Raw genomic sequence first — 26,336 nt, forward strand, 5'->3', positions numbered from 1 at the left:
CCGCAAAGAGCAGCGTCAGAAAAACAATTTTTTATACCTTTGCACCAAAAACAGGAGACATTATGTCTTCAGGTTGCTCATCCATACAACCGTCTGTCCGTCCATCTGTCTGTCTGTCTGTCTGTCCCATCCTTGTGAATGTAACATGTTTAGAACACCTGAAGAGAATTTCTTCATATTCGACACAAACATTCTCTTTGATTCATCAACTGATTGGATTTCAGTGGTCAAAGGTCACTGGGGTGGACTGGTGGGCGGAGACATTTGGGGGGGTTCCCAGTCACTGTGTCTTTACCACCCTCTTGGAATAGATGACATCACGATTGGGTCTGATCGTCAAAGACTTTTCACATTTCACATGTGAACATGTAAATAAATGACTGAACTGTAATTAATGTGAAATGACGGCGTGGCAGGTTCTACAATTATATGAGTCATTAATTAGACACAAGGCTGTGGAGTGACAAAGTGTGTATTTATATTATATCTTTCCATCCCACACACACACACACACACACACACACACACACACACACACACACACACATCTTTAGTTACAGTTGGTGCTCAGTGTTGAGTAATAATAATAATAATAATAATAATAATAATAGTTGTCTTCAAATATAGAGTGATACACTTTATACAAAATACCCTGCATATTACTGTCAAGTTTAGTTTGAGTGACATGAGGAGAGTGATGTCATTGTTCACTCTGGTCGCCAGCAGAGGGCGTCGCCTCTGCCGCTCTGTCTCACACTGATGGTCACTGTTTATCAGTTTATCTCCACATTATTTTCTGTGTTTAGTCAGTGACGTCTTTAAACATTTAGTTTGGACCGTCAGAGAGAGAGAGGACAGATACAGAGGACAGAGAGACAGAGGACAGAGAGACAGAGAGACAGAGGACAGAGAGACAGAGGACAGAGAGACAGAGGACAGAGAGACAGAGAGACAGAGGACAGAGAGACAGAGAGACAGAGGACAGAGAGACAGAGGACAGAGAGACAGAGAGACAGAGAGACAGAGGACAGAGAGACAGAGGACAGAGAGACAGAGAGACAGAGGACAGAGAGACAGAGAGACAGAGAGACAGAGAGACAGAGAGACAGAGGACAGAGAGACAGAGAGACAGAGAGACAGAGGACAGAGAGACAGAGGACAGAGAGACAGAGAGACAGAGAGACAGAGGACAGAGAGACAGAGAGACAGAGAGACAGAGGACAGAGAGACAGAGAGACAGAGAGACAGAGGAGCTCCTCTCAGCGCAGACGGTGCGACCAGAGAACATCTTCAGAGTCATGTAAATATATTTACAGAATATAATCTTAAAATGCCCACAGCATCCTTTGAGTGTTTGTTCCTGAAGTCTTTTGGTTGACAGACAGTTGAGAGAATATTTGGCTGAAAGTCTGAACGACAAACCTGCAAACTGATGGATCAACACGTGACGAGTCTAAAATAACTCAGAATCTGATGTTTATAAAGACTTTAAACTGTTTCTGAATCCCAATGATCCCAGTGATCCCAATGATCCCAGTGATCCCATTAACCTCAGCTATTTGTGTTGAACTCTGACTTTCTGTCGACGCTCCATCACCAAAGAGAAAAACTAAACTTGCAGACATTCATTAACTCTTGTTGTCTTTAATTTTTCAGATTAATGAATTTTAACCTACGAAAAAGTGAAAATGAAAAAATCCAGTCGACATCTCAGATGTTTAGTTTTTGTGTGAAACCCAAAGAGATTCACTTCACTGTGACTTGAGACAGAAAACAACAAATGATTTAAAATTGTTAATTAATTCTTAATTAATTTCCTGTCCCGACTCGTCAGTTTTTAACTGACACTGATCTTATTTCTCTGGGATCTTAAAATCTTCTGATGACATCACGTCCTGTGTCTTTGGTGTTCAGAGTGACTGGAAGAACTGAATTTTCTCTGACTGATCCGAACAGTTTGCAGGTCGTCACACAGACGTGGTTTTATATAAACAGTCCTAAATATGAGTGCAAAGGCATGCAGCACCTCCACCTCCTCCACCTCCTCCACCTCCTCCACCTCCCAGTGCAACAACATCAACAGCTAAACCGTGACACACCCCAGAGGAGCTCGGTGTCTCAGGATATAAAACAGATATCAGAACGACGTGGTCAGTGTCAGTGTCCGTGCAGAAGGTGTCCATAAAGTGCTCCTCATGGACGGAACAGTGGCGTCTGTGACGGAGCTTTGACCTGGAGGAGGACCGTCACCATGACGACAACTGCGTGCAGAACACGTAGAATAAAACAAAAGAGTGATGCATTCATGCTGCGCTGATGAAGACAGCGTGTCAAGTAAAGTGAAATTAGTGGAAGATTAAAGGTCCTGAGGTCAAAGCTGAACTCAGACTGTTTCAGGCTGCAGGTGAGGAGCAGGTGAGGAGGACGTAAACAGGACGGAGGAGCGGCGTGTGACAGGAAACGCTGCTGAACTGATATAAATGTGCTGTTTACAGTGACAGTGTTTCTCTTTCCCATAAAGTGAAAACTATAAAACATAAAATGTGTCACTCAAAGTCTTTGTAAACATGTTTATGTGTGTCTCCTGCAGGCTGCTAACTCATCTCCACAACAGGAAGTAAACTGTTGTTCAATAAATAATAAATATGTGTATATGTTTTTAAATTTCTTTGTGTAAAACAAGGTGTCATCTGCGTACAGTTTGATGTGTCGGAGGTCTGTGTTACTGCAGCTGATAGAATCATTAATAAATATAAATATGGAGGGAGTTTGTGGACGTGTTTGTGTGGTGTAAAATAAAAATCCAATCTGATTTTCTTGAAACATTTGAACTCTGGTTTGAACTCGGGACCTTTAAGTTCCTCTGAGGACTGTTAGAGTGAGATCGTCCACGTGGCTGCCTGTGCTCAGTGAGTTAGTGCTGCATTCAGGTTCATCAGATGAACATAATTACAATAATTAGATTTTCTTTAACAATCCAGCTCCTGTCAGTGTGCAGACAGAGACGGACGGAGGAGGATGGAAGAGAGGAGAGATGCTCAACAGTTCATCTGGAGTCTGTTCAGTTGCTGGAGGACGAGTTGTCCTGTTTGAACCTGCGGCTCCGACCTACAGCTGGAGAAACACATTGAGCTGATCTCTTCTGTTAAAGTCTCAGTCAGATCCTCAGGACGTCAGGACGTCAACTGAACCTCAGACAGAATAACAACTGAAACTGTGAGCTCATTAGAAACAGAAGAAGAAACTTACTGGTGTTTTTAATTTTTCAGCCCTTTAAACACAAATCCTATTGACTATAAATCTTAACACCAAAATCATAATTTAATGTTATCACTGGATATTATAATCTGATTGGATGTCAGTCACGAATTGCAGTTTTGTTATTTGGCTGTTACACTTCTGTCCTGTTTATTTTCATGGTGTTGGATACAAAATGTATGAGTGTAAATGTATTTTGATTTTTACTTTAGTTGACTGAGTTCAATACAGAAAAAAATTAAGCCTCTGAGCTCTGAAATTCAGGATGAATTATAAATAAAGGTTAAAATTAGTGACAAAAAGTCTTCTGCTACATTTTATAGAAATCATAAACACTAAATAAAATAGAAGAGTTCACATTTTTTAATAAATGGTTTTAAATCTCAAAACCATTAAATATTTCCTGTATAAATATTTTCTGAAGTTGGACGCAGTGTAAAAAGTTTGGGAACCACTGCTATAAATCAAACAAGGGCTTGTTCATGGAACCAGCTCCACAGGGAGCCTTTAAACTGAGCAGCAGTGGCTCTTGTGTACTGTAAACATTTATTTTTACACAACACACACTTGTAAATTATTGGAATGTAAAATTTTTACCAATGTTTTTTTTCTTATATTTTTTATCTTTCAGGTTGCAGTTCTTCAATAAACAGATTCTCTTCAACAAAGTTGACGTTAAAGACAAACACTGTTGATCTCTGAACTATATCATGAACTGGGCTCCACAAAGGGACTGTTCCTTATTTATGAGGGGGGAGGAGGTGCCGCAAAAAAAGGGGGGGCGCATGTCAAATAGTGTTTTAATCACGAGGGAGGGACTTATGTGTTTTTATTTTGGCTTAGGGGAGGGGCATACAAATGGCTGTATTTTCTATTTATTTTACCACCAATTTTTAAAGAAAATGTTTTGAAAAATTTTAGCTTTTTTTGTGACATCTAAAGAGAACAAGAGGGCTTGTTTGTTAAAAACTTTTGTTTCGTTTAAAACCCGCTGGGGTTTAGAAGGCATGTTTTCTTTAAAAATTGCCAAAATTGCCATTACAAAGCCAGAAAAAAAAAAAAACTGAAATTATTGTTGGATTTTCACATTTCCGACGGTCCTTGAACACATCATGTGTGAAGAACGCTTCCATCAGAACAAAAACAAATAAACAAATCTGATCTTAAAATAGTGACCCTTCAACAAAATCAATTTATTCTATTTTTCATTTAAAATGTATCAAAAAAATAAACTGTTCACACAACAAGAGTGAGAAACTGAGACTTTTTCCAACTCCAGGATTTCATCTTCAACTTTAAACTTTCAAACATCAAAGGATTTTAAGAGTTTTAAAAATCTAATAACTCATTTATGGAGGAGGGAGGGTCACACCCAGCCACCCCCTCCTCTGATAAATAAAGAACAGTCCCTTAGGCTTATTAAATCTATGTTCTTATTTTTATATAAACTTTGGTCATCATGAATAAAGTGACTTTAAACGCATCATCAGAGTTTGAATCAGGCTGTTTGAATAAAGTGAACTGAAGGCTGACGGACTGATTATCTGTAACCTGACGGACGCTGACAGCAGGGATCCATTTAAAGGGCTAAAACATGACAAAACACCAGAATGTTCCTTTAACAGTTTTTATCCACCTGACGATCATGTGACCTCTCGCTGTTATCGACAGCGTGGACGTTTGTTCCCCTCTGTTTGTCTGTCAGGCTCCTCTCTGAGTCATGTGACCTCTCCTTGTCTTCTGCTAACCTTCATCCCGCTCCTCTTCTTTCCTCCGTTAACCCTCGAGTGTCCGTCTCTCTGTCAGTTAAACTCCGCCCCCTCCCTCCTCCTCCTCCTCCTCCAGCTACCACATGTAAGTCTTTGTGGTGTCGATCTGACTTCCCCCTGCCTCCTCCCCCCTCTCCCCCGCCTCCCTCTCCTCCTGCTCCTTGTCCTCCTTGTCCTTCTCGGCCTCGCTCTCCCACAGCGTGATGAGTGGCGGGTACAGCTCGTTCAGGGGGATGGAGGTGGCGTGCTGCATGTACTTCTTCAGCGAGTGTCCGCAGGACTTGTGCTGCTGCACGCGGCGGCCCATGTACACCACCAGCAGCGCCATGATGGACAGAGCAAACATGGAGCCCATCACCGCCGCCAACGCCACGCTGCTGCGCCGGGACGCCACCAACTCCACTGAGAAACCCGCCTCCTTAGTGGTGACGTTCAGACAGGAAGTGTGGATGGGGGAGGAAGGGGAGGAGGGAGAGGAGGGAGTGATGGGGGTGGGGGAGGAGCTGGGGGAGGAATAGGAGGGTAAGGGGGAGGAGGAGTAGACGGTGAGGCAGACGTGGTACTCAGTGGCAGGAAGGAGGTGAGTCAGGTTATACTCCTGAACGTCCACTGGGACCTGGACAGAGACAGAGAGAGAGAGAGAGGGAGACATGATGTCACTTCCTGTCTAGCATCTGCTCCACAGTTTGTTCCTCAGGCGCAGAAAAAAACTACAACTCCCATGAAAAAAACTACAGTCGTTGCAGCGCAGAAACTCCTCGTTAATTCCTTTTATCCTCAGAAATGCTCTCGACAAGTCGTTTTCTAAGTTTTTAGTTTTAATGCTGTCTAAAGATGTCTACATAGTTCAGTCGTCTCTTTCCTGCCGTTATTACAGACACATGAACGCACCACAGACAGGTGGAGCATTTATATCTCTGTCATATCGATATCATACCTCTGCTGCAGGCTTCATGTTAACACGTACCTTACACCGTAGCCTGACGTGCACCTCCCCAGAAATGTAACTCCACAGTGTCACAGCGACGCAGACCTCCTGTCTGTCTCTGTGAGCTGAAACCATTTCCCTCAGTGGAAACAAAGCTTTGATTTACTTTAATTTCACAGATAAGAAACAATAAATTGTGAAGACAATAAAGCCTCCACACACTGTGTGTGATTTATCCTGGCTGAAATATGACCAGAGGAAATCTCTGCTAGCTGCTAGGCTAATTTATACAATGTAAAATGCTATAGGCTTGTGCTAATAACGTTAGCATGTTGTATTTGTTTGGAAAATGTGTCCAGATAAAGACAAGTGTTTGTCTGTGAATGCTGCGAGTTATAGTGAAGCTGATTTGTGTTTGAAACTGTCTCTATTAAGCCATGTTTAATGTGTGTTTAACGTGTGTTTAATGTGTCTTGATTTTTAGGTTTTAACCATTGGTTTTTACCTTTATTTATCCCTCCTGATTATTTTTATTCTATTTAATTGTTCATTTTAATTCTATGAACTTTTAATCACTCCTTTTGTTTGGTTTGATTTTTTAAAATATTTTATGTCTTATTGTTGTAATTTTCTCGTCTTGCAAAACTTCATATAGTTGTTTGAGTTATCCTTTAAATTGTGTCTGTTTCATTCCAGCGTCGCCACGTGAAGCACTGTGGGCTGTGTGTTTGTCTGAAAGGTGAGCTATGAATAAAGCTGAGTGGAGTTGTTTTGAATCAATTACTTTTTCAGCACTTCACAGAAACTCTGACAAGTGTTTTGGAGGTGTAACCGCAGAGCGACGCAGACACGCCACCGCACACGTATGAACCAGCGTTGGAGGCGGGGCTCAGTTTATTCCTATGAAAGCTGCTCAGAATGATCCAACTGTCTCTTATAAAATGACCTTTATTATCAGCACTGCTTCCGCACTGTGTGGCCCATCGAGCAGGTGCACCAGAGACTCTGCTGGCCAAGCTGGCTACTTCCTGTTTAGCACTCTGCTAACTCGAATAGGGATAAAATAATTTAATCTTGTGACTCCTGCAGACTTTCCAAATGTTATTGGACCAAATGGATCAAATCCTGACAGTGAAACAAGTCATTTCGTAGAGGTTGTGATGCTCCACTGATTTACAGACGTCTCTTTCACCCTCTACCTTACGAAAATACTGTCTTTGTACCTCTTTTTAAACTGTCTGATATCTTTACTTTGTTGGATTTCTTCACCCAGTGCGTTCCACAAAGTCACCCCACAAACTGATATGCACATACTTTTCAGAGTGGTGTGAAAATCAGGTGTAGCATCAGAGGGTGGATGTGCTCACCTTGGCAGTGTAGCTGATCTGAGGGTTGTCGATGTGCACGGTGGCGCTGCTCCACCGGGTCAGAGGGAGGGGGGCGTCCTGTTGGTTCTCTCCTGCAGACGAAGCTTCTCCGCTGGGATACAACTTCCACTCCAGCACCACCGACTGGGCGTGCACCACCTGTACAGGAAACATGTTTATTGGATCAGAAATGAGTCTGAATCAGTATTAAAAATAACTTTATTAATAAAACGCATCAAACACACAGATTCACTGTTTGTGCTTCATAAAAAGATGTAAATAAAGATATTAAATTGAAATAAACATAAATCTCACAAACAGAGCAGGTACCTTCGCCAGCACCACCAGAGAGGCTGCAGCGCTGGACGAGTTCCCCAGCCAGGGCTGCTCTCTGCCGGGCTCACCACCCCACCTCGTCCCCCCGCCCAACCACAAGCCCACTGACCCCTGATAGTCCACGAACACTGAGACGCTCTTCGTGTCTGCGCCCTCCGTGTTCCACGCCACACAGGTGTACACACCTGAGAGAGGACGAGAGGTGTCATCCATATTAATAATGTTATAGTTGATCTTCATATATCCAGCTTCCTGTCTGTATCCTGTGTAAATATTCGTCACTGCTCAGATGCTGAACGACCACGAGTCATTTCTACCAACACGATCTGTTTTTATTTGTATCTGCATTTAATTTTCAGCGTCTTTACTGTGATCTGCAGCAGAGTCACAGAGAAGCAGTCTGAAAGTTTTAGATATGAAGAGTGATGTGATTTATCAGACTGACAGACTGACCTGTGTCTGACGGCTCGGCGTGTTCGATCACCAACGCTCCAGGCTCTGACATTCGATGCTTCTTCTTCTTCCTGCTCAGGCCACGCCCCTCCTCTGATATGATTGGTGCAGCCATGGCCTCAGAGCTCACCTGACCAGGTGAGGAGGAAACGTTAAGTATAAGAGATTTAACAAAAGGTTAATGCTCACTGTCACAAACTGGCTCAGTATGTGACAAGAAGGGAGTCCACACAAAAGATTTACTTAAAACAAGCTGAATTTATTAAACTAAAATTAACTTAATAATCAATGGAGTGTGTAGATCAGTAAAGTCAGTCATGAAAGCCATGCATGGGTGAGTGTCAGGTGTTCTGTGGAGGTGTTGAAGGTGCAAACCAAAACCAAAGCTGCTCAGTGGATGTCAGCTGAAAGGAAGGGAGAGACCAAGTGAACAGATTAGGCAGCTTTTATAGCTTGGAAGCCCAGGTGAGCCTAATCAAGGTAACGACCCTCCCATGTCAGCCAGCTGCCTGATGAGACCGGCTGAAACATTCTCAAAGACATTGGGAGGGGCGTCACACCCCCCCTCTTAAGATCAAGGTTCCACCTTGACATCTGGAACACAAAACATACAAAACTTGAAACAATGAGAAACAACATTTCCACTTTTGACTTGAGTCTACCAAGTGTCCCCCTTTACATTGGACGAGCCATCATACAAACTTAGTTCTGTGTTAACAGTGACCTAAATCTCCACCCACCACCAGCTATCTTACCAGATCAAATCCCTCACCCAGCAACCTTGGATCCAGAGGAGCAGTTTAAGAATGAGAAATTTACTGGCATCAGAAGCTATTGCATGGGAAAAGGGTCACAACAGAACCAATGGCTAGTTACAAAGACTTATGGAAAACGTTTGGAACAATACCCACCTCAGAATGCAGATTTGTATCTTGCAGGAATTCAGTAACGTGGGTACAAAGCAGTGAGGTAGAGTCAGCAGGAGATTGTTAAACCCACAACCCAAAGTACACATCAAAATGTTGCTCTCAGAATGAGCAACAAAGCTCATCACATTCTTACAAGGTGGCCTGCAACCAGAAAAAGCACAGGTCAGGACGCTCTGCCTATTCAGAATTACAGCTTCTCAAAGCACACTGAACTGGTATTACATAAGTACTAAACCAAAGTAGCATACCCAAAGGTTACTCTAAACAAAAGGCTCACTAGCCAACCAAGTCGTCCCAAGACGCACACAAAGAGAACCAAGCTACAACAAAGCTCACATGCAAAACCAAACAAAGCATGATCTGTAGCACTTATCACCAAAATTAGCAGGCCAAGCTACCAATTTGCAGATACGAACAACAGATTTTTCAACCATTTACTCACTGCCACTGTTTACCAACCAAATCAAATTCTACCACATGCCTAGCCATCTTGCAGCATGCCAGGCTCAAACAGTTGATAGTGCAACTTACCATCAAGACCAGACAGAGGACATTTATTCAGCAACACTGGCCACAATTTAAGATTACAAACCCACAAAACAAGTTCACAGGAACATGTGCAATGTTGAAATCAAATAACCACAGAGCTCAGGCTCCCCAGCTCTATCTAACTGGTCACAGCTAATTAATCTCAAACCTAGTCTTCGGACAGATACTGGTGGTGGGTACTTATGCACTGGTTCCACTGGAACCCAAAAGGCAACCAGAAACTGGCGACCTTCAGGAAACCAGGGAAATGCTCCCAAGACAATGTCTTCAACCACATTCTCCACCACACTAAGTGAAAACAACAAACTGGTTGATCTCCTGTTGAGATCAACCACTTCAGCATACAGAGAGGTGTGTGGCTCTTCAAACTAATGTGGCTGTATTCACCAGTTACATGCATCAGTACTTGTGTTTTTCAATTTTCCAAACACATTGGTTTGCAATCAAAGAAAGGGGGAAGCAAATGCTGCTCCCTTCCAGCATCCACAAAAATGAACCACAAAGAACTAAACAAAAATCCTTGTGTGACACTCCCAAAAAACCCAATCACCATGCTAATACCAAAACACTTTAAAGTGTACTACTCAAAAGTGTTAACAAACTACAAGTCACAAACCAGATTGATCATATATAACAAATCAAGCCTCATGTGTAACACTAAGGCAAGATTTAGCCTTACCAAACGGATCGGACGAGCCCCCATTTGTCACAAACTGGCTCAGTATGTGACAAGAAGGGAGTCCACACAAAAGATTTACTTAAAACAAGCTGAATTTATTAAACTAAAATTAACTTAATAATCAATGGAGTGTGTAGATCAGTAAAGTCAGTCATGAAAGCCATGCGTGGGTGAGTGTCAGGTGTTCTGTGGAGGTGTTGAAGGTGCAAACCAAAACCAAAGCTGCTCAGTGGATGTCAGCTGAAAGGAAGGGAGAGACCAAGTGAACAGATTAGGCAGCTTTTATAGCTTGGAAGCCCAGGTGAGCCTAATCAAGGTAACGACCCTCCCATGTCAGCCAGCTGCCTGATGAGACTGGCTGAAACATTCTCAAAGACATTGGGAGGGGCGTCACACTCACACACACACACACACGCACGCACGCGCACACACACACACACACACACACACACACACACACACACCTTGTCTCCAGTGGGCGTCACCCAGTAGAACTGGGGGGCGGGGTCAGCGTCTGCCCAGCACTCCAGTGTGATTGGCTGCCCGGCGCTGACGTTCATGGTGGAAGGGAAGGCGTGAGGAGAGATGTGAGGCAGGCAGCTGTTAGCTCCGCCTCCGCCCCATCCAACCCCCACCACCTCCTGCAGCTCTCGACCAACCAGGTGAGGCGGGGAGGAGCAGAGCGTGATGGAGGACTCCAGCATCTTGAGGTGCGACTGGTTGCCGAGGTGAGGCCCCCAGGAGGAGAGACAGTCACAGCGCAGAGGGTTCGAGTGGAGAGACACCTCCTCCAGGGACGGCAGGGAGGACAGGATGTCTCCAGAGAGGAGGCTCAGCTGGTTACTGTGGAGGAGGAGCGTCCGCAGGGAGGAGAGCTCACTGAGGGGAGAGGAAAGGAGAGGAGAGGAGAGGAGGTGCGTGATGAATGAAATAAGAAGAGATGAGAGGGAGAAGCAGAAAAAGAGCATTAAAAAAATTGTTTTCTCTTTCATTTGTTCATGTATGTAAACAGCAACGTGTCCTCATCCTATTTGCTCCACAAATGATGTCACGTCCGCAAGAACTTAATTAACGTCACGTTACGGTTTAGGAGGAGAAACACGGGGACAGTGAGCCTCAAAATGACTCAAAGCCAGCAGCACAATAACACGACCCCTGAGCTGGAGCTGGAGACGCTGCGTGGCCACAGACTCTTGTCAGCAGCTAACAACAGCTAACGTTAGCATGAAGCACACATTCACAGCAGTGAGCAGCAACTGTCAGCTGATTCGACCACAAAGACTCAAAGGTTCATTTGTGACGTCTGTTTAGTTTATGTTTGTGTGACTGTGACGTTCATGTATTCATTAGACGGAGCGAAGTCACCGTGGACACACAGCGGACGAAAGAAATGACACTAATACACAGACAGACAGACAGACAGACAGACACCTGAAGGCCTGCGGGTCGATGTAGGACAGCTGTGGGTTGCTGCAGAGCTCCAGTTTGGCGATTTCTGGAAGGTTCTGGAAAGCAGCTCGCTCCACCATCAGCAGCTCCTCCATGTTGTTCAGACTGAAACACAAACAGAGTCAGACGTCTCTTCTTCTTCTTCCAGGAGTTATTTGAGCAAACTTTTCCTGCAGTCCTGAACTGAACTGTAAAAACAAATGTGTAACTGCTGCTCTGCTGATTCAGTCTTATGAGTCCCGTTGGCCGCATTCAGAGTGTTTCTGAACGACCTGGCGCTCACCTGCCTGAAGACGCTTTTGATATTTTAATGTTCCTGTGAGTTGTTCTTTGTTTTCATGTTAAGTTGTTCTGTGTTGTTTGTGCCGCTGCCTGTTTCAGCCGGGACACAGGCAGGAAAAGAGATTTTTATTTTCAACAAGTCTTTTACTGCTGGTTCAATAAAAATCAGATAAAGTTTCATTTAATCAGATCAATCATTTAACATGATCAGGTGGAGATTTTTGAATCAGGATCCAGTGGTTTGTGTCTGTCAGATGAGTCTACAGCTGTTATTTCAGCGAGTCAGAGACACATTTAATCAATAAATATAATTAAGAAATATCAGATCAGACTTTCATCAGCTGATAAGAGACATATTTAACCAATATTTAAATCAATAAAAGGATCTGATCAGAGTCGTTATCAGCTGATAATCAATAATAAAGGACTTTAATCAGAGTCAAGTTTAATCTTGATCCTTGTCTCAGACTGACCTGAGCTCCTCCAGGTGCTGAAGGTTCTGGAAGTCTCCCTGCTGGACTCGGCTGATCGGGTTCCTGTTCAGGTCCAGGAACTTGAGGTTAGGGAGCATGCTCAGAGCGTCCCGAGGAACCGACCTGTCAGGAGAACAGCGGTCACATGAGCCGACGTCACAGTGAGACAGCGTTACAGCGACAGAGCTCAGACTCACCTGAGCCTGTTGTCGTAGAAGGAGAGGCTCTCCAGGTAGTCGAGGCCCAGGAAGGCGGCGGCGGGGACGGAGACCAGACCCATCCCAGCCAGCACCAGGCTGTGGAGGCGGGACAGCGGCAGGAAGTTCTTCTCCTCCAGACCCAGGATCGGGTTCTCGCCGATCATCAAGATCTCCAGGGACGGCAGGGACTCGAACCAGCGACTGTCAATGGCCACCAGTCGATTGGAGTTCAGGTGGAGCCTGCAGGACAAAGCAGAGGGCGCAAAACCCATTTAGACAAGTTATTCCCTCAGGAGGTGCTTGTGGTGGAGAAAGTAGAAGCAGAAAAATAAGGTGAAGAAGAAGAAAAGAAGGAGTAATGACCGCAGCAGGTTGGCGAGTCCAGCGAAGGCTTTGGGTCCGATGGAGGAGATGTGGTTGTGGTTGATGTAGAGCTCCTCCAGACTGGACAGGTTCCTCAGACTGAAGTCCTCCAACTCCTCAATGTGGTTCTCCTCCAGGTACAGAGTCACCAACCGGCCCAGAGAGGACAGACCCATAGAGCTCACCTGGACACACAGACAGAGACAGACCCATAGAGCTCACCTGGTCACACAGCTCACCAGACAGACAGACAGACAGTGTATGGAGCTGCATGGAACCCCAGGACATCGTCATGGAAACAGAGACAAACTGTTGTCTGAGATGTCACTGTGTTTCTCAGCTGTAGTTCAGACTCAAACACTGAACCAGTTATTAATGTCTGATCTGAGGTCAGTATGAAGTTTGATGATAAAGATCCAAAAACAGATGATCTGCTCCTACGGAGAAACATTAAACTAAAATAAACTATGAATTAAAACGTGCTGCGTTTACTGTATCATGTGACTGTAGTAAGGTGTAATAAATGTGTAATAAAGGTGTAGTAACGGTGTAACATGACTGTAAAGGTATAATAAAGATGTAATAAATGTGTTGTAATGGTGTAATGAGGGGTAATAAAGGTGTAATAAAGGTGTAATAAAGGTGTAGTAACGGTGTAACATGACTGTAAAGGTGTAATAAAGGTGTAGTAAAGGTGTAGTAAAGGTGTAACATGACTGTAAAGGTGTAATAAAGGTGTAATAAAGGTGTAGTAACGTGTAATAAAGGTGTAGTAACAGTGTAACATGACTGTAAAGGTGTAATAAAGGTGTAGTAACGGTGTAACATGACTGTAAAGGTGTAATAAAGGTGTAATAAAGGTGTAGTAACGGTGTAACATGACTGTAAAGTTGTAATAAAGGTGTAATAAAGGTGTAGTAACGGTGTAACATGACTGTAAAGGTGTAATAAAGGTGTAATAAAGGTGTAGTAACGGTGTAATAAAGGTGTAGTAAAGGTGCAACATGACTGTAAAGGTGTAATAAAGGTGTAGTAAAGGTGCAACATGACTGTAAAGGTGTTATAAAGGTGTAATGAAGGTGTAGTAACGGTGTAACATGACTGTAAAGGTGTAAGAAAGGTGTAGTAACGGTGTAACATGACTGTAAAGGTGTAAGAAAGGTGTAGTAACGGTGTAACATGACTGTAAAGGTGTAATAAAGGTGTAATAAAGGTGTAGTAAAGGTGCAACATGACTGTAAAGGTGTAATAAAGGTGTAGTAAAGGTGCAACATGACTGTAAAAGTGTAATAAAGGTGTAATGAAGGGGTAGTAACGGTGTAGTAAAGGTGTAGTAACGGTGTAACATGACTGTAAAGGTGTAATAAAGGTGTAGTAACGGTGTAACATGACTATAAAGGTGTAATAAAGGTGTAATAAAGGTGTAGTAACGGTGTAATAAAGGTGTAGTAATGGTGTAACATGACTGTAAAGGTGTAATAAAGGTGTAATAAAGGTGTAGTAACGGTGTAACATGACTGTAAAGGTGTAATAAAGATGTAGTAAAGGTGCAACATGACTGTAAAGGTGTAATAAAGGTGTAATGAAGGTGTAGTAAAGGTGTAGTAAAGGTGTAACATGACTGTAAAGGTGTAATAACGGTGTAATAAATGTGTTGTAATGGTGTAATGAAGGGTAATAATGGTGTAATAAAGGTGTAGTAAAGGTGACACATGACTGTAAAGGTGTAATAAAGGTGTAGTAAAGGTGACACATGACTGTAAAGGTGTAATAAAGGTGTAATGAAGGTGTAGTAACGGTGTAGTAAAGGTGTAACATGACTGTAAAGGTGTAATAACGGTGTAATAAATGTGTTGTAATGGTGTAATGAAGGGTAATAATGGTGTAATAAAGGTGTAGTAAAGGTGACACATGACTGTAAAGGTGTAATGAAGGGGTAATAAAGGTGTAGTAAAGGTGACACGTGACTATAAAGGTGTAATGAAGGGGTAATAAAGGTGTAGTAACGGTGTAACATGACTGTAAAGGTGTAATAAAGGTGTAATGAAGGGGTAATAAAGGTGTAGTAACGGTGTAACATGACTGTAAAGGTGTAATAAAGGTGTAATAAAGGTGTAGTAAAGGTGACACATGACTGTAAATGTGTAATGAAGGAGTAATAAAGGTGTAGTAAAGGTGACACATGACTGTAAAGGTGTAATAAAGGTGTAATAAAGGTGTAGTAACGGTGTAATAAAGGTGTAGTAACGGTGTAACATGACTGTAAAGGTGTAATAAAGGTGTAGTAAAGGTGTAACATGACTGTAAAGGTGTAATAAAGGTGTAATGAAGGTGTAGTAAAGGTGACACATGACTGTAAAGGTGTAATAAAGGTGTAATGAAGGTGTAGTAACGGTGTAGTAATGGTGTAACATGACTGTAAAGGTGTAATAACAGTGTAATTAAAGTGTTGTAAAGGTGTAATAAAGGTGTAACATGACTGTAAAGGTGTAATAACAGTGTAATTAAAGTGTTGTAAAGGTGTAGTAAAGGTGTAACATGACTGTTCAGGTGTAGTAAAGGTGTGTTACCTGTGTGAAGTGGTTCTGTGACAGGTCCAGTTCTGTCAGGTTGGTGAGACTCTGCAGTTCAGTGGTGATGGAGGAGATGTTGTTACTCTGCAGCAGCAGCACCTGAAACACATCAACACAACGTCAACACAACATCAACACAACATCTACACGTCAACACAACATCTACACAATGTCAACACAATGTCAACACAACATCTACACGTCAACACAATGTCAACACAACATCTACACAATGTCAACACAATGTCAACACAACATCTACACAATGTCAACACGTCAACACAACATCAACACAATGTCAACACAATGTCAACACAACATCTACACAATGTCAACACAATGTCAACACAACATCTACACAATGTCAACACAATGTCAACACAACATCTACACAATGTCAACACGTCAACACAACATCAACACAATGTCAACACAATGTCAACACAACATCTACACAATGTCAACACAATGTCAACACAACATCTACACAATGTCAACACAATGTCAACACGTCAGCACAACATCTACACAACGTCAACACAACATCAACACAACAAGAAGATCACAACAGGTACACAACTATTTCACTTATTCACGTGTTCACAAAAATATCACATGATCACAACGTGTTGACAGCATGTTCCCTCTGAAGCTTTATATGGACACAGTATTACATCATAACGACCATTACCTGTGTGTCAGCTGACATGTTGGCGGGGACTCTGTGCAGGTGGAGCTCGTTACAGTCGACCGTCCTGGCCTGGTGATACACAGACTGTGGCGTGTACCAGGGTCTCGTCTCACACACACACTGCAGAGGACACAGCACGGCACCACCTACAGGACATACACACACACACACACACACACCACGCCTCTGTTTAATCCTTCTTCTTCTTCATGTGTCTGTATCTGACATCTGTATGGCTGCTGCTTACCCAGACTGGCCCCGCCCACTGCAGCACACACTGATGATGTCACCAGGGACAGGAGGAGAGTGGAAAGGACTGCAAATCCCATGGTGCACTGGGGGCGGAGCTGAGGGGAAGTGTTGATTCAATTGTGGTGACAACTTCCTCCAGAGGGTCAGAGGAGGCGGGTCACATCTACGGCTGGATGGAAGCACACAGGAAGTGATGTCATTAACTGATGACAACTTTACATCTGAACTCTGAACTGCTGCACCTCCTCATGGATGGACAGACGGACGGGTTTACAAAATGTCCTCACTTTACAAAATGTCCTCACTTTACAAAAATGTCCTCACTTTACAAAATGTCCTCACTTTACAAAAATGTCCTCACTTTACAAAACGTCCTCACTTTACAAAATGTCCTCACTTTACGAAAATGTCCTCACTTTACCAAAACGTCCTCACTTTACGAAAATGTCCTCACTTTACAAAATGTCCTCACTTTACAAAAATGTCCTCACTTAACGAAAATGTCCTCACTTTACAAAAATGTCCTCACTTTACAAAAACGCCTCACTTTACCAAAATGTCCTCACTTTACCAAAACGTCCTCACTTTACAAAATGTCCTCGCTTTACAAAATGTCCTCACTTTACAAAATGTCCTCACTTTACAAAAACGCCTCACTTTACAAAATGTCCTCACTTTACAAAATGTCCTCACTTTACAAAAACGCCTCACTTTACAAAAATGTCCTCACTTTACAAAAATGTCCTCACTTTACCAAAACGTCCTCACTTTACAAAAATGTCCTCACTTTACAAAATGTCCTCACTTTACCAAAATGTCCTCACTTTACAAAAACGTCCTCACTTTACAAAATGTCCTCACTTTACCAAAATGTCCTCACTTTACAAAAATGTCCTCACTTTACAAAACGTCCTCACTTTACAAAATATCCTCACTTTACAAAAACGTCCTCACTTTATGAAAATGTCCTCACTTTACAAAACGTCCTCACTTTACAAAACGTCCTCACTTTACAAAAATGTCCTCACTTTACCAAAACGTCCTCACTTTACGAAAATGTCCTCACTTTACAAAATGTCCTCACTTTACAAAACGTCCTCACTTTACCAAAATGTCCTCACTTTACAAAATGTCCTCACTTTACAAAAATGTCCTCACTTTACAAAATGTCCTCACTTTACAAAAATGTCCTCACTTTACAAAACGTCCTCAGTCTCAAGATCTAAAACTCATTCTCACAAGGATAGATGTACAACCACGCACACACTCAGGGGGGCAGGAAACAGGGACACCTTGCCTCTGCTGCCATGGGAACCAGCCAGGGAGTGACATAGGGGACGAGGAGGAGGGGGCTTTGAGCTGCTCTGTGACTGGTCCGCACAGTCTCTCTGTTGTGTGTTTGTATCTGAACTTCTGACATCTCTCCACTTTGTGCATGTATAGGTCCTGTTTGTGCATGTGTGTGTCTTTTGGACCTGTGTGTTAATGACAAAAGGAGTGAAAAAATTGAATTTCTCCTCAGGGGGATTAATTAAGTATATAAAATTAAATAATTATTTTTTTTTATTTAATTAAATTAAATTAAATTAAATTAAAAAAAATATTCAGGAGTTTACAGACATTTTGTCAGATTCCTCACACACTTGTTAGTTTGGTGTCTCTCTCAGTGACCTCACTCTTAAAACCTTGATTATATTTTATATATAATCAAATTTTATATATAATATATGACTGTATTAATTAATATTACTATTGTTAATAATATCACCATTACTCAAAAGTCATCATCGACCACACATTTATTCTGTTAACAGAAGAAACTTTCAGAGAGAAAAATCAGACTAACAATCAGAGGGTCTCCAGTTAAACCAAAAATTTAAAAAGTGTCTTTTAATCGGGGGACAGACAGGTATTTCCCATCATGCACTGGGCTCAGGCTCCAAACTGCAGCTGATCTCATGAGGTCATCATTGTTTATGTTTGGATGACATCAGACAGAGACAGACAGAAATCTAAGAAGCTTGAGGGACAAAGGCTGGAGGGACAGAGACAGGATGGACAGAGGCTGAAGGGAGAGAGGATGAAGGGACAGAGGATGAAGGGAGAGAGACTGGAGGAACAGAGGCTGAAAGGACAGAGGCTGGAGGAACAGAGGATGAAGGGACAGAGGATGAAGGGACAGAGACTGGAGGAACAGAGGCTGAAAGGACAGAGGCTGAAGGAGCAGAGGATGAAGGGACAGAGACTGAAAGGACAGAGGATAAAGGAACAGAGACTGGAGGAACAGAGGCTAAAAGGACAGAGGCTGGAGGGACAGAGGATGAAGGCACAGAGACTGAAGGGACAGAGGATGAAGGCCAGAGGATGAAGGGACAGAGGATGAAGGGACAGAGACTGGAGGAACAGAGGCTGAAAGGACAGAGGCTGGAGGGACAGAGGATGAAGGGACAGAGACTGAAGGGACAGAGAATGAAGGCCAGAGGCTGAAGGGACAGAGGATGAAGGGACAGAGACTGGAGGAACAGAGGCTGAAAGGACAGAGGCTGGAGGGACAGAGGATGAAGGCACAGAGACTGAAGGGACAGAGGATGAAGGCCAGAGGATGAAGGGACAGAGGATGAAGAGACAGAGACTGGAGGAACAGAGGCTGAAAGGACAGAGGCTGGAGGGACAGAGGATGAAGGGACAGAGACTGAAGGGACAGAGAATGAAGGCCAGAGGCTGAAGGGACAGAGGCTAGAGGGACAGAGGATGAAGGGACAGAGGCTGGAGGGACAGAGGCTAGAGGGACAGAGGATGAAGGAACAGAGGCTAGAGGGACAGAGGATGAAGGGACAGAGGCTAGAGGGACAGAGGCTGGAGGGACAGAGGCTAGAGGGACAGAGGATGAAGGGACAGAGGCTGGAGGGACAGAGGCTGAAGGGACAGAGAATGAAGGGACAGAGGATGAAGGCCAGAGGCTGAAGGGACAGAGGCCGAAGGGACAGAGGCTGAAGGGACAGAGGCTAGAGGGACAGAGGCTAGAGGGAAAGAGGCTGGGAGGACAGAGACTAGAGGGACAGAGGCTAGAGGGAAAGAGGCTGGGAGGACAGAGGCTAGAGGGACAGAGGATGAAGGGACAGAGGCTGGAGGGACAGAGGCTGGGAGGACAGAGGCTAGAGGGACAGAGGCTGGGAGGACAGAGGCTAGAGGGACAGAGGCTGGGAGGACAGAGGCTAGAGGGACAGAGGCTAGAGGGACAGAGGATGAAGGGACAGAGGCTGGAGGGACAGAGGATGAAGGGACAGAGGCTTGAGGGACAGAGGCTGGGAGAACAGAGGCTAGAGGGACAGAGGCTGGGAGGACAGAGGCTAGAGGGACAGAGGCTGGGAGGACAGAGGCTAGAGGGACAGAGGATGAAGGGACAGAGGCTGGACAGACAGAGGCTGGGAGGACAGAGGCTGGAGGGACAGAGGCTGGGAGGACAGAGGCTAGAGGGAAAGAGGCTGGGAGGACAGAGGCTAGAGGGACAGAGGATGAAGGGACAGAGGCTGGAGGGACAGAGGCTGGGAGGACAGAGGCTAGAGGGACAGAGGCTGGGAGGACAGAGGCTAGAGGGACAGAGGCTGGGAGGACAGAGGCTAGAGGGACAGAGGATGAAGGGACAGAGGCTGGAGGGACAGAGGATGAAGGGACAGAGGCTTGAGGGACAGAGGCTGGGAGGACAGAGGCTAGAGGGACAGAGGCTGGGAGGACAGAGGCTGGGAGGACAGAGGCTAGAGGGACAGAGGATGAAGGGACAGAGGCTGGAGGGACAGAGGCTGGGAGGACAGAGGCTAGAGGGACAGAGGATGAAGGGACAGAGGCTGGACAGACAGAGGCTGACTGCAGCAGCTCACAGTAGAACACTGCTGGAGTTTCTGTTTTCCCAGACAGACCCTGAATGCAGCGCAGTGACAGCAGCTCTGACAGATGTTCAAACATGTGAATGAACCTCCTTCATCATGTTAACGACAGACTGAAGGAGGTTCGTCTCTCTGCTCCTCCTCCTCCTCCTCCTGCTGCTGCTGAGCAGATGGAATATTGATGAGATGATATTAATTATTTAACGAGCTGAGAGTGCCTCATTAAATGTCCCACTGAAGAGGCTGTGATTGGATGAGAGCTCGTTAATTACCTCAGACCTGTCAACACACACACACACACACACACACACACACACAATAGAACACACAGTAACACACAGTAATGAACAAAGATCATGTTCACAGTCAGAGGAGGAAGAAACACTGTGTTAGGGACTCCCTGAGTGACTGGAGGAAAACCCATGAGCCTCCCTCCTCCATAAATGCCTTATTAGATTTTATAAACTTATCCTTTGATGTTTGAAGATGAAATCCTGAAGTTGAAAAATCTTGTCATTCAAACAGTTTATTTTTGGACAAACGAGACACAGAACAAAGTGATTTTGATTAAATATTTCTATTTTAAAATCAGATTTGGTTGGAGTTTTTTTTCTGACAAAAGTAAGAGTCACATATGATGTGTCCAATGACTGTTGGAAATTTGAAAATCCAACTATAATTTCATTTTTTTTTACAGTTTCTGGCTGATAAAAGTTTTGGAGATACTCAAAGAAAACATGCCCTCCATACACAAAGGCATGTTTTCTTTAAAGATAAACCATTCAACTTTGTACGCCCCTACCCTAAGCCAAAATGAAAACTTCTTATGTAAACAAATGGCCAAAAAATTAAAAAGAAATTGCCAAATATATGACAAAAATAAATTGAAAAAAATGGAAAGAAAAATATATTGCCAAATATTTACAAAAGCAAACATGCCTTCTATAAAAATTGCCAAAAATAAAAAAAGCAATTTTTAAACAAACAAAAAAAATGCCAAATATATGAAAAGAAAAAGAAACAGCCAAAAAAATTCAAGAGAAAAACAATTTCAAAGAAAACTTCAACACGTTTTCTTTAAATATTACCACAAATGTTTAAATTAAAAAAAAAAATCTTTAAAGAAAAAAAAAATCAAATGTTGAAAGTAAAAACAAAAAACAAAATTTAATATGTCGTAAAATAAATACAAAATACAATCATTGAAAAATGTCTGCCCCTCCCCCAAGCTAAAATAAAAACCATAAGTCCCTCCCCACTGCTTAACAAATCAGTTGACATGCCCCCCTCTTTGCACCCCTCCCCCTCACAAATAACAAACAGTCCCTTAAATGTTTTGAATTTAAAATGTTTGCTTCAGTAAATTCTTCTCCCCGTTCATCACTGCTGCTACATCTATTTTTTTTTTTGATAGGTTATATATTCTAAACACATTCATACATGAAAATAACCAGATGTTTTGTTGCTGTCACAGGTGTGAATCTGACTTCACATGTTGGGAGGAAACACTAAAACAATCTGACTGTCAGAACAAAACAACCTGCTGATACTTTGTGTTCACAGTAAAACTCTGCTGCCGTGTTCAAACACTGAAGGTAAACGGACTCAACCTGCTGCAGCTCCTCAGTGAGCAGCTCGGTGTCTGTTCACCAGGTGAGCAGCAGCAGGTGAACTTCATCACAACTTATCACACACTGATGTAGAAACAGAGGTCACAGAGCAGGAAACAAGGAACCATGTGACTACAAATAGACCTTGAACGCCACTCAGCTTCACCTCTAATTTTAACCAGCAGCTACTCACACTGTCGCAACGAAAAATCCACTGCATCCCAGAAATGATCGAAACGTTAAAACTGCTGACAGGACACGTCCAGCTATGAACACAGTCAGTTATTACTCTGTGTGTTGTGTGTTCTTAAAGGAATACTTCCCCCCGAAACGATCATTAGCACATCAGTCACTCTCCTGTGTCACGTGACATTCATGAAGAAAACATTTCTCTGACGCCTCCACGGTGAATGAAGAATCCAAAAACTGGGGAAATTCTTGATGACTTGAAGTAAACAGAGTTCATGTTAAAGAAAAGAAAAATACTATCAAACCATCCATTAACAAACTCTCACACAGCTCGTGCAGCCCAGACCACGTCTCATTTATCCTGTCGTAAGCTCGGTGTGAGAAACTGGACTAACAGTTAAACTTGTTCTCCTCAGAGTCAGACTGCACTGACATCAACATTACTCTTACCTCACTGACTCTGCTGCCTCTCTTACTTAGTTTGTGTTACTGAGTGACTTTTCTGTTTCTGTTAATTCAGAATCAGCAGAGAATCCCAAAATCACTTTCATCAAACCCACCAGGCTCTATTTAAATACACACTCATTTTAACCTGTACAGCACCGAACATTAAAATTTATCTTGGCCCAACAACACAGATGGTATCAGTCATGTGACATCACTCATTGGTTTGTGGACTCTGTTTTGAAGCCTCAAGTTCAGCATTTCAGCTGTCGCCATCTTGGATTTTTTTGGATCCAGAAGTGACCATATTTGGGCGAGAGGGTGGAGCTGTGGTGGAGCCAGGAGTGGGTCTGACCTCTATCAGCAGACAGAGGCCCCGCCCCCTTCATTAACTGTAACTTTAATCCTTAATAAAATATAAACAGGTGAGTTCTATATAAACTCAGTCTGTACAGGCATCATGAATGTTGAAATGAGCTCCAGAGACCAACCAGGCTGTAAACATGTTTATTTCTACATGTGAACATGGAGGTCTGTGGGGACTGACTCACTGTTGAAGCCAGCCTCTAGTGGACATTAGAAGAACTGCAGGTTTGGCTTCATGTTTCAGCCCCAGAAGATGCCGCTTGGTAAGGAGGCAGCATGTTTTCACATCTAATGGTGAATGAAGGGTTAAGTTCAACCAAACCAGAGCTGGTGCCTGTTGGAGCAGTGGAGAGACGAACCAAGATGGATTTTGTTTGTTTTATTTTGTTTCTGTCGACGTTTGATGATGAAATGACAAATGCAGTGTGGAGGGTTCAGTGATGGTGATTTCTGGTGAAACAAAAAGGATCTTCCTCTTTAACACAAAGCTCTGTCTCTGTAGGGATCCTGTCATCATGACATCAGACACTCAGAATAACAATCTGATCCTGTCAATGACAAAACAAACACTGTCAGTGGACGGACTCTGACGCTGTGAACAGAGCGGTGACATCACAGCCTGTGTCACTGCAGCTCTCTCTCAGTACTGGACACATTTCAAAAACATGTGAAAAATACTCAAGTTTCCCTTTAATGATGTCATTAACTCTCCCTCTAAGCTCCGCCTACAGTTTCACTGCACTCTCATTGGATACTGTCTGAGTATTCTGATTTGACGCTGCTCTTTCTCATCTACAGGTGACTGGACTACAACCTGTGGAAACACCTGGACGGACTCGTCTCCAGGAAGCAAACGTCTCACGTCACAGAGTCTGATCACCTGAGAGGAGACGCGAGGGGTTAACGAGGAGACGAGGAGGTGAGGAAGAGGAGCGATTACATAAAACTGGGTGGTTGTTGCCGTGGAAACCTCCCGAATGTGAAACAAACCTGGTTGAACTGAAGAAACTCTGTGACCTACTTTCATCAAGTTTCACTTCTATTACATAACAACAAGTCCACTTCCTGTCCCCGTCTCACTGAGGAGAGGAGACCAGGAGAGGAGAGAGGAGAGAGAAGGCAATAAGAGGAGACTGGGAGAGAGGAGGCAAGGTGAGGAGTCAAAGATAAAGAGAAGGAGAGAAGACAAGAGAGGGCGCAAAAGAGGAGATGAGGAGAGGAGTCAAGGGAGGAGACAAAGGAGAAGATAAGGAAACAAAAGAGGAAACAAAAGAATAAAACAAAGAAAGACACAAGGAGAGAAAACAAGAGAGGAAAGGGAAGAAGGAGAGGAAACAAGGACGAAAGATAAGGAAAGAGGATAAAAGGAGGGAACACAAAAAATGAAAGGTGGACAAGGAGAGGAAGCAACCAAGGGAACAAGGAAAGGAGGCAGTATGGCGCTCTCTTTGAGAGAAATAAAAACACATAAAGATGAAGAAGACCATGTGACCTGACCGACAGCTCAGGAGTAAGACAGGAAGTAACTTTGAGTGGAGACTCTTTGTCCAACATCAACAACACATAGGACATCTGGACAAACTCTGTCCTGACAGATAAACATGGCGTCGCTGCCGCTTCACAGAGAGATTAAAACTAAAACCTGAGTTCACTAAATGACACACACACACAGGTTCACAGGGCGGAGGGATACGCTGTGGTTCATCAAGAAATAGTTCCAGTGATACTGATGTATTTGTGTTCAGAACAAACCAGATGAAACGTGTCAGTCAGTGCTGGGAGGAGTCACACTGTTTACTGTCTGTATGCTAAGCTAAGCTAAGCTAAGCTAACTACACTCTGATTCCAGCTCTTTAACAAACAATAAACATGATGAAAAGTTCCTTTAAATTATTATTATTATTATTATTATTGTTATCTGATGAAAGTATTCAGAGGAAAACAGTCACATTAAATAAAGTGTCAGAATCATATTAAACTGGTGACACTGGTTTATCAGCCTGTCATAACACAGTTCATCATCATGTGGAGTTTCAATAAGTCTCATGAAATATTTTATATATAGTATGAGCGAACATTTAATGAGTCTGTTGAAATCTGACAAATTTATTAATCATGTCATGTTTTGTCTATTTGTTGTTATTTTACCTTCAAGTTTTACTCAATCTTTACCTGATGTATTTTAATATTTTCTCTCCTTTGTTGTTGTTTCTTTTTTTTATCAGGTGGTTTTGTTTTGTTGGAAAATTTAAAATTCAATAAAGTAATTACAAAATAAAACAGTGAGTGTTTGTCTTCATGACAATAAACACTGTTTAAAATTTGTGCATTTTTTTTAATTCTACAACATCCCATAATATCACAATAAACACTAACAGTGTGCACTCTGATTATAACTTCATTTTATTCAATTATAAAAATAAAAAGCTGCTGGATGATGCGTTTAAGGACCGTCGTATCTATTGATGTTACATCCTAACAATCAAACAGCAGCTCTGAGGCGACCTGAGAGTGTTGATGATGATGATGATGATTATGATAATAATAACAGTCTGTCTGTGGAGCACCGCGCGGTCCTCCTGTGTGTGTGTGTGTGTGTGTGTGCGTGCGTGCGCGCGCGCGCTGGAGGACAGCCGCCCATGTTCTCACCTTGCTCCTCCGCCTGCAGCTCCTCCTGCTCCGCCGCTCCGAGCCGCAGCGGCACGTCAGGCCGGGCAGAGTCGCTCCGCGCCGGGCAGGTGGGTCCGGTAGAGTCGGGCAGGATCCGGTCTGTGGTTCGTTCAGGTTCCGTGGATCCAGCTGAGTCCCGCTGCTGCTGAGCCGCCGCTTTTATCCCAACATCTCTGTCTCTGTGTCTCCCTCCTGTCCTCTGTCAGGTCCGCAGCAGCTGACTTGGGATCAGCCAATGTGGTTTATAGGCCACTGGGTGATGGACCAATCAGAGCCCGGATGCTGCACAGAGGTGATGGAGGAGGGGGGTGAGGGGAGGGGAGGGGTCTGTGCACATGACGTAATGCTCCAGATTCTCCTAATGACTGTGTGTGAGTGTGTGATTCTCTGTTAGGTTATCTCTGCTGATAAATGTCTGTCCACTTCATTTGTGTCTCGTGTCTCATTTCACCTCTGTCCCTCTGCAGCGGGACACCAGTAAAAATACACCACTGTAACCAGCCCACTGTAAAAACTATCACTGCTGTGAAAACTTGTCTCGTTGAGTTATCTCTGCTGATAAATGTCTTTTTGCTTCATTTGTCTCTCGTGTCTCCTTTGATCAAGTCACTGCAGCGGGACA

The 26,336-nt window shown here is 43.4% G+C and overlaps 1 protein-coding gene across 2 annotated transcripts; it reads right to left on the bottom strand.

The window, feature by feature from the left end:
* Nucleotides 1–4,100: 4,100 nt before the first annotated feature.
* Nucleotides 4,101–25,982, bottom strand: LOC117258483 (leucine-rich repeat neuronal protein 1). 2 transcript variants are annotated; one of them, XM_078169691.1, is made up of 13 exons: nt 25,694–25,982; nt 16,547–16,720; nt 16,300–16,445; nt 15,606–15,707; nt 13,036–13,220; nt 12,670–12,912; nt 12,473–12,595; nt 11,700–11,822; nt 10,733–11,147; nt 8,112–8,241; nt 7,653–7,843; nt 7,323–7,481; nt 4,101–5,643 (listed from the first exon to the last, which is right to left on the bottom strand). In XM_078169691.1, the coding sequence occupies exons 2-13, from the start codon at nt 16,626–16,628 to the stop codon at nt 5,104–5,106; spliced, it is 2,439 nt and encodes an 812-aa protein (XP_078025817.1). In that variant the 5' UTR covers nt 16,629–16,720; nt 25,694–25,982; the 3' UTR covers nt 4,101–5,103. The 2 variants fall into 2 exon arrangements, with proteins under 2 accessions (XP_078025817.1, XP_078025818.1); XM_078169692.1 differs by having other exon boundaries at nt 13,036–13,257; nt 25,694–25,980.
* Between the last annotated feature and the right edge of the window lie 354 nt (nt 25,983–26,336).

The sequence above is a fragment of the Epinephelus lanceolatus genome, chromosome 8 (genome assembly GCF_041903045.1).
Source record: "Epinephelus lanceolatus isolate andai-2023 chromosome 8, ASM4190304v1, whole genome shotgun sequence".
NCBI lineage: Eukaryota > Metazoa > Chordata > Actinopteri > Perciformes > Serranidae > Epinephelus > Epinephelus lanceolatus.